This window comes from Triturus cristatus, chromosome 3_1, assembly GCF_964204655.1.
Source record: "Triturus cristatus chromosome 3_1, aTriCri1.1, whole genome shotgun sequence".
NCBI lineage: Eukaryota > Metazoa > Chordata > Amphibia > Caudata > Salamandridae > Triturus > Triturus cristatus.
The window spans coordinates 1,108,658,155-1,108,670,774 of NC_140583.1; the positions used below are offsets into that span (position 1 = coordinate 1,108,658,155).

At 47.7% G+C, this 12,620-nt stretch overlaps 1 protein-coding gene across 2 annotated transcripts in view; it reads right to left on the minus strand.

Annotated features, from left to right (window-relative positions):
- EPB41L5 (erythrocyte membrane protein band 4.1 like 5) overlaps positions 1–12,620 on the minus strand; it is an 851,839-nt gene that overhangs the window by 538,839 nt on the left and 300,380 nt on the right. For both annotated transcript variants that reach the window (XM_085645978.1, XM_085645979.1), the window contains exon 5: positions 6,344–6,422. In XM_085645978.1, coding sequence (XP_085502104.1) covers positions 6,344–6,422 — 79 coding nt within the window. The remainder of the gene's footprint in view (positions 1–6,343; positions 6,423–12,620) is intronic.

Genomic DNA, 12,620 nt, shown 5'->3' on the forward strand with positions numbered 1-12,620 from the left:
ACATCTGTGGAGATCGTGCCTATGGAGGCCTGCATCTGAGTCAGCGTGGCCATTACGTCTGCCAAAGTGATCTCCTTGGCCTTTTTGGGGGGGGGGGGGGTACAGTCCGGTCTGTCTGAAAGGCATATTTCTCGAGCCTGGCCTGTGCTCCCCCACGGTGGCCCTTTCCTCCCATGATGCCAGATCCAGGCCGGCCCCGCGCCCCCAGGGCTGCGTCGAAAGGAGAGTCAAGGAGGGGTCGGGAGCAGCAGGGGCCCTGTAGGCACTGCCGCCGATCGCGGAGACACCGAGTCAATGCCTGTCCGGCGTCACAGGGTCACGCCCGTGCCCCCCGTCAGTCACGTCCCTGTGCCTGCCCCCAAACACTCGCCGGCGTCTTACCAGGCAAATCGCCGATCAACACGCTCCGTCAGCGCACTCTGTGCCGATCCTTCAGCCGTCAAGCGTCGATCACCATATGGCCAAACCGGACCTCGGGGGATCCCGCGAATCCCCCCCCTGGGGTTCGCGCCGATGGAGCTGCGCCCTCCTCCTTCCTCCGGGGGCTCCCCCGCATCTCAGGCCGCCTCTATGTATGCTGCGCGCCGATGTCCCCAGCACTGTACTCGCGCCGCCGTTGCCTCTTCTTCCCCACAGGGGCGGCGTCACGCTATGCCGGTGTCTGCACCCTCAGAGGTATAGGGGGGCAGATGGCGACAGGGGAGGTCCAGCCACAGCGCCCCGGGCCTCGCCGATACTGCTGCCCCGGGGGGCTCCGCGCCCGATCTCCGATGCTGCGGGCCTCTGGCCACGCCCCCTCCGTCCGTTCAGGAGCGGGTGGCCGCCACTCGAGGCCCCGGCGTCTTCTTTGCGTTTAGGCCCGGCGCCCGCCTCGGCGCTGTCTGTGGGCCGATAGTCCGCCACCAAGCGCGCCCCTCGCCCGTCCGGAGCTGCGGATGCCAGGGGAGTGTGCCGCTAAGGTTTCTTCGGTTTGTTGCCAGGATTATTGCCGGATCGTCGCGTGATCGTGCTCAGGGCTCCGGAGCCGCACTAGGTTGCGGCCATCTTCTGCAGCTGCAGGCCACGCCCCCCAGGTTTACCCATTTTTAATGCTTGTTGAGGTAATGGGGTGGGTCGCCACTGGGATGGTGCCAGTGTGCAGGGCCCTCACTCCAGGTTATGTTCAACTATCTGCATTGGGGGCAAGTTGATGTGCATACATGGGAGTGGCGGTACTAGACCCCACCCCCCCTTTGCGGGAGGGGTGGAGATGTATGCAATGTCACAAAGTCATTCCAACAGCTTATGTATATTTGTAAATTGGTGCATAGTACTGAGTAGTGTGTGTATGTAATAAATGTACTCTTACTTTTATAAAGCAAAGTACAGACTGGACAATCAATTATTGAGTGTTATTTTTGTGCACCTGCAAATGGCGATTACTAGCCCACACCACCTCCCTTGAGTAAGCCTCAGACTGCTCTGCAACGCTACCCTCTAAAAGTCAGGCACTACAATTGGGTGTTTGGTTCCCTGTGAAGGACAAATGTAGTCATGTTATTTGTGCAGGCCTCACAGATGCTGCCTCGTTTTCCAACAAGTATAATTTACTATTCCAACTCCAGCGTGTGCAACAGTAGGGAAGGTGTTGGAATAGTTAATTATACTAATCCTTAGTTTACTGCTCCCCGTACCGCAAGTCGATATAATGACTTGCAATGTAAAGGTATTGCGCTCTAACAACGCGGCCGTTGTAACAACCGCGTTGTAAAAGCACTGCGTGTTAATGGCAGCGTTGTAAACGCTGTTTACCTACACCACTATACTGCACTCTATGCCTATGCACTCTACACCCCTACACATTACACCTTTAGACTCTACCCTGCTTCAGTCTACTCTGCACCACTCGACTACCCCACTGCACTCTACGCCACTTTACTCAAAACCAATTCACTTTACCCCAATGCACTCTACGCCAATCTATTCTGCACCACTGTACTTTATGCCACTCTACAACACTCCACAACACTACACTCCATGATGCTCTACTCCACTCTGACACTCTACTACATTCTATGCAACTCCCTTCATGCCACTTAATTCCACTCTATTCTACGACATACTGCTCCATTACTTCACCCCTCCATTCCACGCCTCTAAACTCTACAACACTCTACTCCACTCTACTCTACCCAAAACCCTGTAAGTCACTCTACTCTGCACCACTCCATGGAACTCTATGCCACTCCATGAGACTACTCTAGTCTGACACTCTACTACAATCTGAGCCCTTCTACTCTCACACTCTACTCTCGCCACGACACTCCACACAACTCTACGCTACTAACTGTTAGCCATGCTGGACAGCAGCCACACTGGTGTTAAACAGGGCTAAAACACAAAAGTTCTTGCACATGCGAGACGTAGCGGCTTTGCCAATGCTTAGTTGTAAATTGTGAATGTTTTCCTGTTGTCGGACTACAGCCTATGTAAAATCCAACTTTATAGTAGCTGTTGGGTATTGCCTTCCTTTCTAAATCAGTGTTCTCCCTCTTTGCTTTGTTCTTTCCTGTAAAGAAATTGGGCCATTTAGACCAAATTACCAGAGTCATACTTTGCAGGCAAGGTCGCAGAGCTGGCTGCTCTCACAGTTGTTCATACCCTTCTGCTTATGGTGCCAAATCTCGCCTATTACCAGATCACTGCTAGCTGTGGTGATAATCGTACAGTCCAGCCATAGATGTTGCTCTGCACAGCCAGAGTAATTATCTCTATACTCTTCTAAATTGCAGGCTACACTTCTCAAGATAGTTTCTATTGCTATTTTTTCTGAGATGGTACAGTGATATCTTGTTCTCTGGGTCACACGGTTCAACAATTACTACTTCCATCTCATCCTGTGTGCTTGGGTCCTTGGCATTTATTCTGCATGACGGTCTCTATATTTACCCTGCTTGTAGCCGCTGCTTTATATACTGAAAGTAAATCGGAATATACCTTTGTCTACTCTTTCAACCAGAGGAGCAGCAGGTCCTGCGCCAATCTTTTGGTTTCACCTGTTTTGTACTCCTCTAAAGTCCACATAACTTTTCAGCATTAACTCATCCTCAAAAGACCAACATTTAATGAAATAATCTTTTCAGCTTTTTCATTTCTGCAACGATACCCTAGGATTTTCGAGTTGAGGTTGGCTGGTTTAAAGGAAGGCTGGTTTCCTAGGCTTTGGAATCTTTGAGCCCGACGACATAAGGAGACACTTTATGTATCCATCCGAATGAGATTGAAATATGATAGAAGGGCAGGGGCTGAGCATGTAATCCAGAGCACCAAAACAGGTTTAAGGCTCTTGGAAAATGATTCTGGAGAACCATGGAGTTATTTGTGAATCGTCTGCTTCGGATAAATCTAGTACCCTTTTATGATCCCTCATCAAATTCACACCTGAATGGAACAGCTCCTGTTCCCAATTTTTCGAAAGCCTCCAATGTAGTGATGAACTGGGAAGCCTCACAAATCATGCCTTGGCCAGAAACAATAGCGTATTAAAGCCAAAGATTCCCTTTACAAATAAAATTTTTGGGGGACAGCCAAGCATATGTGGCAAAGATGCACTGATTAGCAGACACTTATTTATTCGCTTCAGTCCTGCCAAGAAACTTACAAACCCGATTTACAATTTCTAATCGATCTGTTCCTTTCTAGGCATCTTGTACTGAGATTATGTTAGGTAAATATCCCTTTCTAAAGCGCACCAAGCCCAACAAGAGCGACGGTTACTCTCAGTTCACAATATGAACCTTGTGGCCCTCTGCCAATTGTTCATGTCATCCATCTTTTGCACTACAAATATTAGTTCACAAACAGGTTTACCTAACTTAATGATTGTCTGCTTATTTGACTTCTAAACATATTAATAAAAAAGCAAAGCCTCAATGTGGTTGCTCTCCACATTTTGAAACTATGCCTTGTGGATTTTTCTAAACAGGTTTAATAAACCATAGGAAATTTGATTTAGCTTGCATTAGCGCACATATCTTCATCAGACGGCTGACAACTAAGGTTGTCACCAAACACCTCTATTTCAAATTCTATTAAAGTGTGCCAAAATACACTGGCCTGTCTTTCCTCTGGTACTCCGCAACTTGCTAGTGTGCATGGAGGGACTGAGCAAGGATGCTGCAAGCTCCTAATGAGAGGGCATGCATTCCATCACTTTGTCCCGTTTGGCTTATCCCTTGTGGTCTGCCAACTTCAGAATAACCAAATATATAATTGTGGTTCCTCCATACCCTCGTTACGTATTAATTATGCTGCCCATCTGTAGAGCCTCATCCACTCTTTCAATCACCACGAATGTATTGTCTAGGAAATTCAGCCTTCATCCTAGTCCACTTAAAAATATTCCCCAACCTCTCTATAGCGGTCCAACAGTCTCATTTCAGAAACATACCTAAATTAGGCACTTCTAAAATGTTCCCTCAATTGGGCTATTTTGTTCTCTGTGAGTGCCTTTATGTCTCTGCTGTTTCTGGTCTTTCTGGTGAAGGAATTAACCGAATGCTTGAAATTCAGCTTTAAAACTTTTAGTGTCACCGATGCTACTCCATAATACCTTAGACCTTCCCTGCAACGTTGTTTTTTTTCTAGAGCATCCTTCTAATATCTCCCTGGATACTCCTGCGAGACTTCGCTTTCCTGCTAGAGAGGAGACATTGTTGCCAATGACAGATAGATGAATAGCCTGCCTGAAACAGCTCAAAGTCTTGGTACTGTTTATGAAACCGAATCTAGAATGCAAAGGAAGACCAAGTCCTTCCAATGACAGAGATTTAAACTTTGTTAATCTGAATATCAATGGCACTTTCCCACGAAGCATCAAAGGCAAAATAAATGTAATATCTCCTGCATCTTTCCTCTTCTACCCAAATGAATAACCAATGCAATCAACTCCTTTAAATTCAACCTGTTTGCCACCACTTTATTCTACATACTACACCAATACAGAAATAGAATTATTATCCAATAAGAGTAAATCCGTCAAAAACTATGAAGAACTCAACCTCCACCCCAACAGATCTTTTCATGGCCATATCCTTCTCACAAGCACTGAAATGTGAGCTGGGGATGCAGTAACTAGATGACATTTGTTACCTCGCGAACGTCCAGTTACTCTTCCTTTCATCATTTCCCATCACCCTATACGGTCTGCAAGAGCTTATGGAGTTCACAAAAATGATCAACAGATCAATGCAATTCAGAATTGCAATCTTTACAGACCAATGAACAAACACATTCCTGCTGATCTGGAAATACGATTGACAACCAACACTAGTTAACTAGAAAAATTAAGTACTTTAACAATAAATTGCACTGCTACAAAAACGACAGTCAAATGTAGCACCCTTTTGTTATTTTATAAAAAACAAAAAAACACCTATTTGCTTATGCGTTCAGCAGACTTTTTGGGAACTGATTTTGGGCAAGACAATTGTTAAATAGCAGGTAAGATAATCAGTTTGACACAGCAAGGCAAACAGCAGTTGCACATTTTTTACTTCAATACCAGCCCTACCCTAATTGCGCCCTTTAGTGCACCTTCATTTGTTCACATGTGTGCTGAGTCATGACACATGGAAACTTTCGCTCGTCGGATGTAGTCTCTCTTTAAACAACGTAAATAACAAGGTAGAGTTTTGCCAGTGAGGCAACCAGTTATGCCCTGTTCAATTGTCTCATTTACTAGTCATGTAATCTCGTCGTTTCCTATTTTAGTGCAAACTCTAAAGAAAGGCCAATACATTGAATAAGGCTTTTAAAAAAAATCAGTTCTATGTTCATATTAACTCATCCAATTGATCTATCCCATGTTATTTAAGACCCATTTCTCATATACTGCTACATGAGTCAAACCCATCATCATTCAAATAAATAAGGTGGGGCTCAAGTCTTGATTCACAAATGGACGGCAGCTCTCTTCTACTCCAACCAGACTGACCTCAGAGGATTCAGGCTCCACTCACTTCCTTACCAGAATCCAATAAACAGAATTATTTACTAATCTCCCAATATGGCATCCTTCGTGCTTGTGGAAACTCTAGATGAAGGGGTCCACGCGATATGGCACATATTCTACAATATTGTGGTTCTGGCCTGCCCAAGACTGTCATTGACACAGCGGTGTTCAGTGTTTCAGGACTCTGTACAAAAGACGGAGTGGGCACATTGGTCTTTGCTAGCCCGGTATCAATCTCAGTAAAACAGTAGGGAGCTGAGAACTGTAAAATGGCTCCAGGTAGGTCCCGGTTTGACCCCAAACAGCATATGACCAACATTTCTGAAACCAGCATTTGGTTCAAAGAAGTACCTTGTCAGCTCTTCCCGAAGATTGTTTGGTTCAGAGGAGTAGAACTTGACACGTAGATGAAGGCAGTATGGTGGGCCAACTAAAAAAAGAAATATATAGGTTTCGTCAGATGACCATTCCCATGTAACAAATCATCAATATTTAATAGTAATACTATTTCTTGTTGTGCAAAAAGGCATCTCGTTAATGGAATAAGATGGCTGCACACTTGGAGCAGCGCAATACTGCTAATTACAATATTCCTGTTGGTCTCAAACCCAAAAATAATACATACCTTTAGAGAAACATGCTCCTAGTGGCAGGAAAGCCTTCTTTGAGATTTTCAAATCTTTAAACAATCGCCAACAACTGTAGTGGCGGTTAGTGACAAATATACGGTGAGACGATACATGCTTTAAAACACACTTCCATTATATACTTACATTAAAACACTTTAAAATAATCAAAGAAAGAAAAATTAACTGTCTGCGGAAGCGGCCGGGTAAGAACTCAGTGCGGCTTGTGAGCAAGAGGTTTCAGCCAGAGTCCTGATATCCTGGGAGATCTTGTGCAGAAACGAATATAGACTGTGGAAAAGTCAAGAAGGGAAGATCCACACGCTGTAGGATTTACAAGCGCTGGCCGTCCTGGGAGTCCGACTCGGGGGTTACAGACCCACCATCTAGAGGGACTAGTGTCCGAAGTGCAACATGAGGAAAGACAAAACGGCGGCAGGGTCCGCAAAACAAAGTACATTGGACCGTTACACCGGAGAGGGAGCCTCGGCAGTCAAACAAGGAGACGCAACTGGAGGCATGCCGGACACTGCAGCTCTTATGGCGGCAATCACACAGTCTAGGGACGCCTTGGATGCGAAGATTGGAGCAGTGGGCTCCGACGTCATGCTTATTAGGCAAAATCTACGGAATGCGGTGGAGCATATTACAGAGACGGAGACCAGGATCTCAGAGGTGGTCACCAGAGGCCTGGCATTGCGGGTGGGAGATGCGGAAGGGAGAGCCAGGAGAAACAATCTACGGTTTGTAGGATTCCCTGAAGGATGTGAAGGGAGAGGGGGGGGGTGGGGGGGGGGTACATAGAACGGTTCCTGACTCAGTGGCTTACGAACTGGCTTCTCCCCGAATTGCTGCCCCGCTGTTTCATTGTTGACAGGGCCTTGATGCAGAAGCCGCCTCCGGGAGCCAGACCGAGGCCTGTCATGGCAAAGATCTTAAATTATCATGACAGAGACACGATCTTAAAGCATGCCAGAACTAAAGAGCCCCTGACTTACAACACCACCCGCATCCTAGTATTTCCAGACTATACACGGCTAGTCCAACAGAAGCGACACTCAATCATGGCAGCCAAGGCCCACCTTCGTGAACTTAAACTTCCCTATGCCTTGCTGTACCCCGCCAGACTGAGGGTGGCATACCAATCACGCAAGCTTTTATTCGAGTCACCTGAGGACGTCTTCACCTGGACAGACGAGACAGTGAAGATTCGGTCCCACACGCCACCCCGGATCGAATCCGATTCATCGTCCAGTGATGTCAGTAAACCACCCAAGCCTAAAGTTAAAGGAAACAGAAGATCAAGGTGACGATCTAAATCCTGTAGCGATCCTAACACTTCCACGTCGGTGCCCCAACAGGGGACTTCGGCCTCATAGCCATTCTAGGTCTCCCCCGGACAGGTGACTGTTGGTGTCAACTGCTAAGACCGGTGAAGCAAGAGGGGAGGGCTAGTACCTTTGTCAGACTCTCACTAGTCAAGGAGAACACCCGCTGAAGATGGGCTGGTTATTGGAGAACCACTGGCGGGGATGGCTGGGGGACTCCCATTGGGGTCCGCAAGCCACCTGTGCCGCGACAGATACTTCAGCAGTTTTGAGGTATAGGGGGGAGTTGGGGGGTAAGTTGGGGAACAAATGTATGTTTGCACTGTGTTACTGCTATACATGGCCACTACTCGCACACTGGATGATAATTGTCCCACATACCAAAGTCCCGGGATCCACTGATGGCAGTTTCAATCGATAGGGTGCGAACCGAGGCCGGGGATCTCCGGATAGTGAGTTGGAACATCAGAGGACCACTAAACAAAGTAAAAAGAGGGGCTATAATCCCGCTATCGTGCAGACATCCTGATGCTTCAGGAGATGCACTTAATGGGAACAAAAGCGCAGTCTCCTTAGATATGGCTATATTCAAGTGTTCCACTCTGGTTTCACTAGGGGGTCTCGTGGGGTTGCGATTCGAATCCATCGCAGGGTCCCATACAAATACACTAAGGCATGGACAGACACTCATGGGAGATATGGATTTGTTAGGGGCACCATTTATGAGGAACAGGTGGAATTGGGCTGTGTATATGCCCCCCCTCCCCCTGCTGCTGTTGTGGGCACTTGTTGAGCTACCAAACTGAACTCCCTGGTGACGGGGTTGGGCTCAGCTGATCCCTGGCGGCAGTTACATGGTGAAGAGCAGGGTTACACTTATCGCTCGACGACGCAGGATTCCTACTCCCGCCTTGATTATAAATTCGTACCGTCTGGTGCCGCCAGTAGAGCGAGGGCAGAAGGGATCCTCCCAAGAGGTTTGTCAGATCACTCCCCAGTCGTTCTTATGGTACAGTTGGGTCCCGAGTAACAGCCGTTTCGCTGGAGTCTCTCCCCCTGGAGTCTGCAGGGTGAGGAATATCGGGAGCATATAGGGCAGGCAATCGAGCAATGCTTAGACACAAACGTAGGGTCAGTAGCAGAGGCTAAAATCCTGTGGGAGGTCATGAAGCCAACCATACAGGGAGTAGACATCTTGTTTTGCGCGGCAGCGCATCAAACCCGGAGGGAATCGCTTCAGAGATTGGAGGCCCACATAATGGAACTTGAGCGGAGTAGCAGGGGAGAGGGAGGGAGTCTGGTGCAGTAGGATTTACCAATGGGGAGAGAAGTCCAGCAAACTACTCCATAGACTGTCAGGGAGCCTTGCATCCCCAGGTTCTTCACAGTATACCAGGCCCGAATGGAAGGGCTCTCAGTGACCCCTCTCTAATAGCAGAGAGATTCGCAAGTTACTTGGCAGAGCTGTACACCCCTAAGGAACTTTTACAGGAAGGCATGATACACCGCTTTCTAGATGACTTACCGCCCCGGGCCCTCTCAGATGAGGCACGCGCAGAGCTAGACCTCCCGCTCAGCAAGGAGGAGCTTTGCACAGCGCTGGAGGACTTGAATTCTGGAAAGGCGCCGGGTCCCAATGGATTCCCATGCGAGTTTTTTAATAAGTACTTCTCTAAATTGGGGTCCCATTTCCTCAGAGTTGATGATGAAACGAGAGACCGAGGTTGCCTTCCGCGAGACTGGAGACACGCGGAAGTGGTCGTGTTTCATAAACAGGGACCACCCCAGACCAACACGCCTCATACCGCCCCATTTCCCTGTTGAATGCAGAGGCCAGATGTTTGGCCAAAGCATTGGCCAATCACCTCCAACCCCATATAACGAAATTGATTCATCCTGACCGGGCCGGCTTTATGCCCCAGAGAGCTACACGCCACAACATCCGTCGAGCGTACATTGCCATAGCCACCATCCAGGGATTAGGAGAACAGGCTGCCCTATTGCTAGCAGATATGGATAGGGCATTTGACTCCCACAGTTGGGTACAACTGATTGTACTCCTAGACCGCCTTAATATGGGTCAGTGATTTGTCATATTTAAATTGCTGTATTCAGACCTTACAGCATCAGTGTATGTTGCAGGATCCACCTCCTTCACATTTTCAATTGGAAGGGGTACCCGCCTGGGGTGTCCCTAGTCGCCATATCTTTTTGCCTTGGCAATGGAGCCCCTGGAGGCATGGGTACGGATGGACGCACAGGTAGCAGGCTTTGAGTGGGCACATGGGCTCTGGGACCGCATCGCATTATATGCCGATGATGTCCTATTCTTTTTAACCGATATCAACAAGACTGGACTGAGGCTGCTCCGTATCATGCAAGTTTTTGGGGAGTCCTCAGGTCTATTCATGAAACCCCATAAATCCACCATGTGGGTGCTTGGGGGGAACGGCAGGACTGGGGCCTTGGGCATCGGCAGTACAGGTGACTACGGAGGGATTGAAATATCGGAGTTTTCCAGTCGGATTTGCCAAGTGTGTCATGAGACAGAAATATTGTCTTGATATGAGTGTGGGTACGCGAGGAGATGAAAACTTGGTCGTACATGCCCCTCTCCATTTATGGCAGATCGGCCATTTTTAAAATGGTATTGTGGCCGCGTCTCCTCTACCAATTGCAGAATCATCCATACCCTGTTCTCCCTAAGTGGTTTTGCCAAGTTAACGCGGCATTGGGCCAATTTCTGTGGGCGGGCGTCTAGAGCTGCGTTGCGGACGTGCTTTCACTCAACGTACTGTGGGGGGTTGACTACATCAGATGTCCAATCGTACTATATGGCATCGCACCTGCTAGTACTAAATGAATGGTGGTATGGGATAGGAAAGACCCTGCATATGCAGTGAAGCGAAGGTGCATGGGAGAGTCTACCCTCCATACCATATTGTACTCGGCGACCCTGCACAACTCTCTACTGCCGGCCACGAAGGTAGTATTTCAGGCGTGGAAACAGTCCCTGCGTAAGATGGGGTGGTGGGACAAGCTGACTGGGGAAACCCCACTGTGGCATAATGGTCGAATGCCACAGCTGGCTGCCCTACCCGGATGGGACATTATAGCAATCTCTACACTAGGAGATGTGATGCAAGGCTCTTTGCTGAAATCCTTCCAAGACTTCCAGCAAAAGTATCAGAAGAAAAAAAACTCAATTTTATAAATGCCTCCAATTTAGGCACGCCATTTATCCTAGCATTTCAAGGATAGAGGCCGTCCACGAATTTAGTCCTATTGAAGCAATGGTGTTTATGGGTTATTTACAGGACCATAAAATCTCAAAAATGTATCAGTCCCTGGTGACAAATAGCTCTACTACATTAGACAAACTTAGAGAAACATGGGTGGGTGATCTTGGCCCAATAGATGGAGAAGATTGGATGTAGGCACTGGTATCCCCTCGGGAGGCACCGATAGCAATGCGGCTGCGTCTTATCCAATTTAAATACCTACACTGGGTATACTATACCAAGTTGAGGTTGAGGAGGGTGGGTCTAGTGTCATCCCCAATGTGCTTATGGTGTGGTCGAGAGGAGAGATCCCTCATACATACGATTTGGCATTGCACAGCACTCACAAGATTCTGGCGAGGAGTTCTGGCTTGTCTTGCAGAGGTGTTGCAGAGGTGTTGGAGTGGGAGCTCCCCTCCTCATCAGGATAGTCATGCAGGCTTATAGGGTGAGGAACCAACAACATAGTGATGTAATTCATTTGTTATGGTGGGCGATGTGGTGGCAACGCAGTAGTGGGATAGTGCAGGGGGGGTCGTTAGGTTCATGTTGTCTTGTTTTACATAACTATAATTATGATAATGTATAAACTAAATGACAATGACAATACTTTGCAATGTATAATGTGGCAGATGTTTCCTTTGTTAAGGAACTCTGCATTGTGCTTGACTTTTGACACAATAAAATTTGTTTATAAAAAAAAAGTTACTTACCTTATCCTGCAGCATGTCCTTGATGCTCTCCAGTACCTGGCTCCAGACTCCGAGCGAGCGGTGACGTCACCCAGCCAACTACCTTAGCCAATCCAGATCCTGCTCTTACTGTGAAGCAGCATGAGAAGCATCTGGATTGGCTGGAGCAGACTGCCTCAATGCTCTAAAAGGCACTAGAGGCCTGTGCCTGTACTCCAACCCAGTTGTCTAGGACAGCTGCATTGGGGGTTTGAATTGCGTATGTCAGGGTGGCCATAGTGAGATAGCCCGCCAAACCTATATGCGTACTTCAAACCGAAGTGACCACTCCTTATTGCTGCCAAAAAGCAGCAATGACGCACTGCCTTGCCCGCACACTCAGTTCCCCAGAGTAAAAAATAAAATGGAAATAAAATTATTCATTACCATTTTATTTTTCACTTTTTCTACAGCAGTGTGTGGGGGGGAGGGGTGGGATGCTCTTCCACTCCGACTGAGGAACCGCCATTAAAAACCTGCCCAAAAAAGGGGACTACAAACACCAATGCCCAGACTTAACCCTGATGTTGTTCACATCTTCAGCCAAGAGCCTTGCTTACAAGGATCCACTAGATTTCTTAAGCAAGAGTACTAGTGACAATAAAAGTACCTCTTGTTGAGAGAACCGGAGACTAAGAATTAATTTTTGCCAACAGGATATA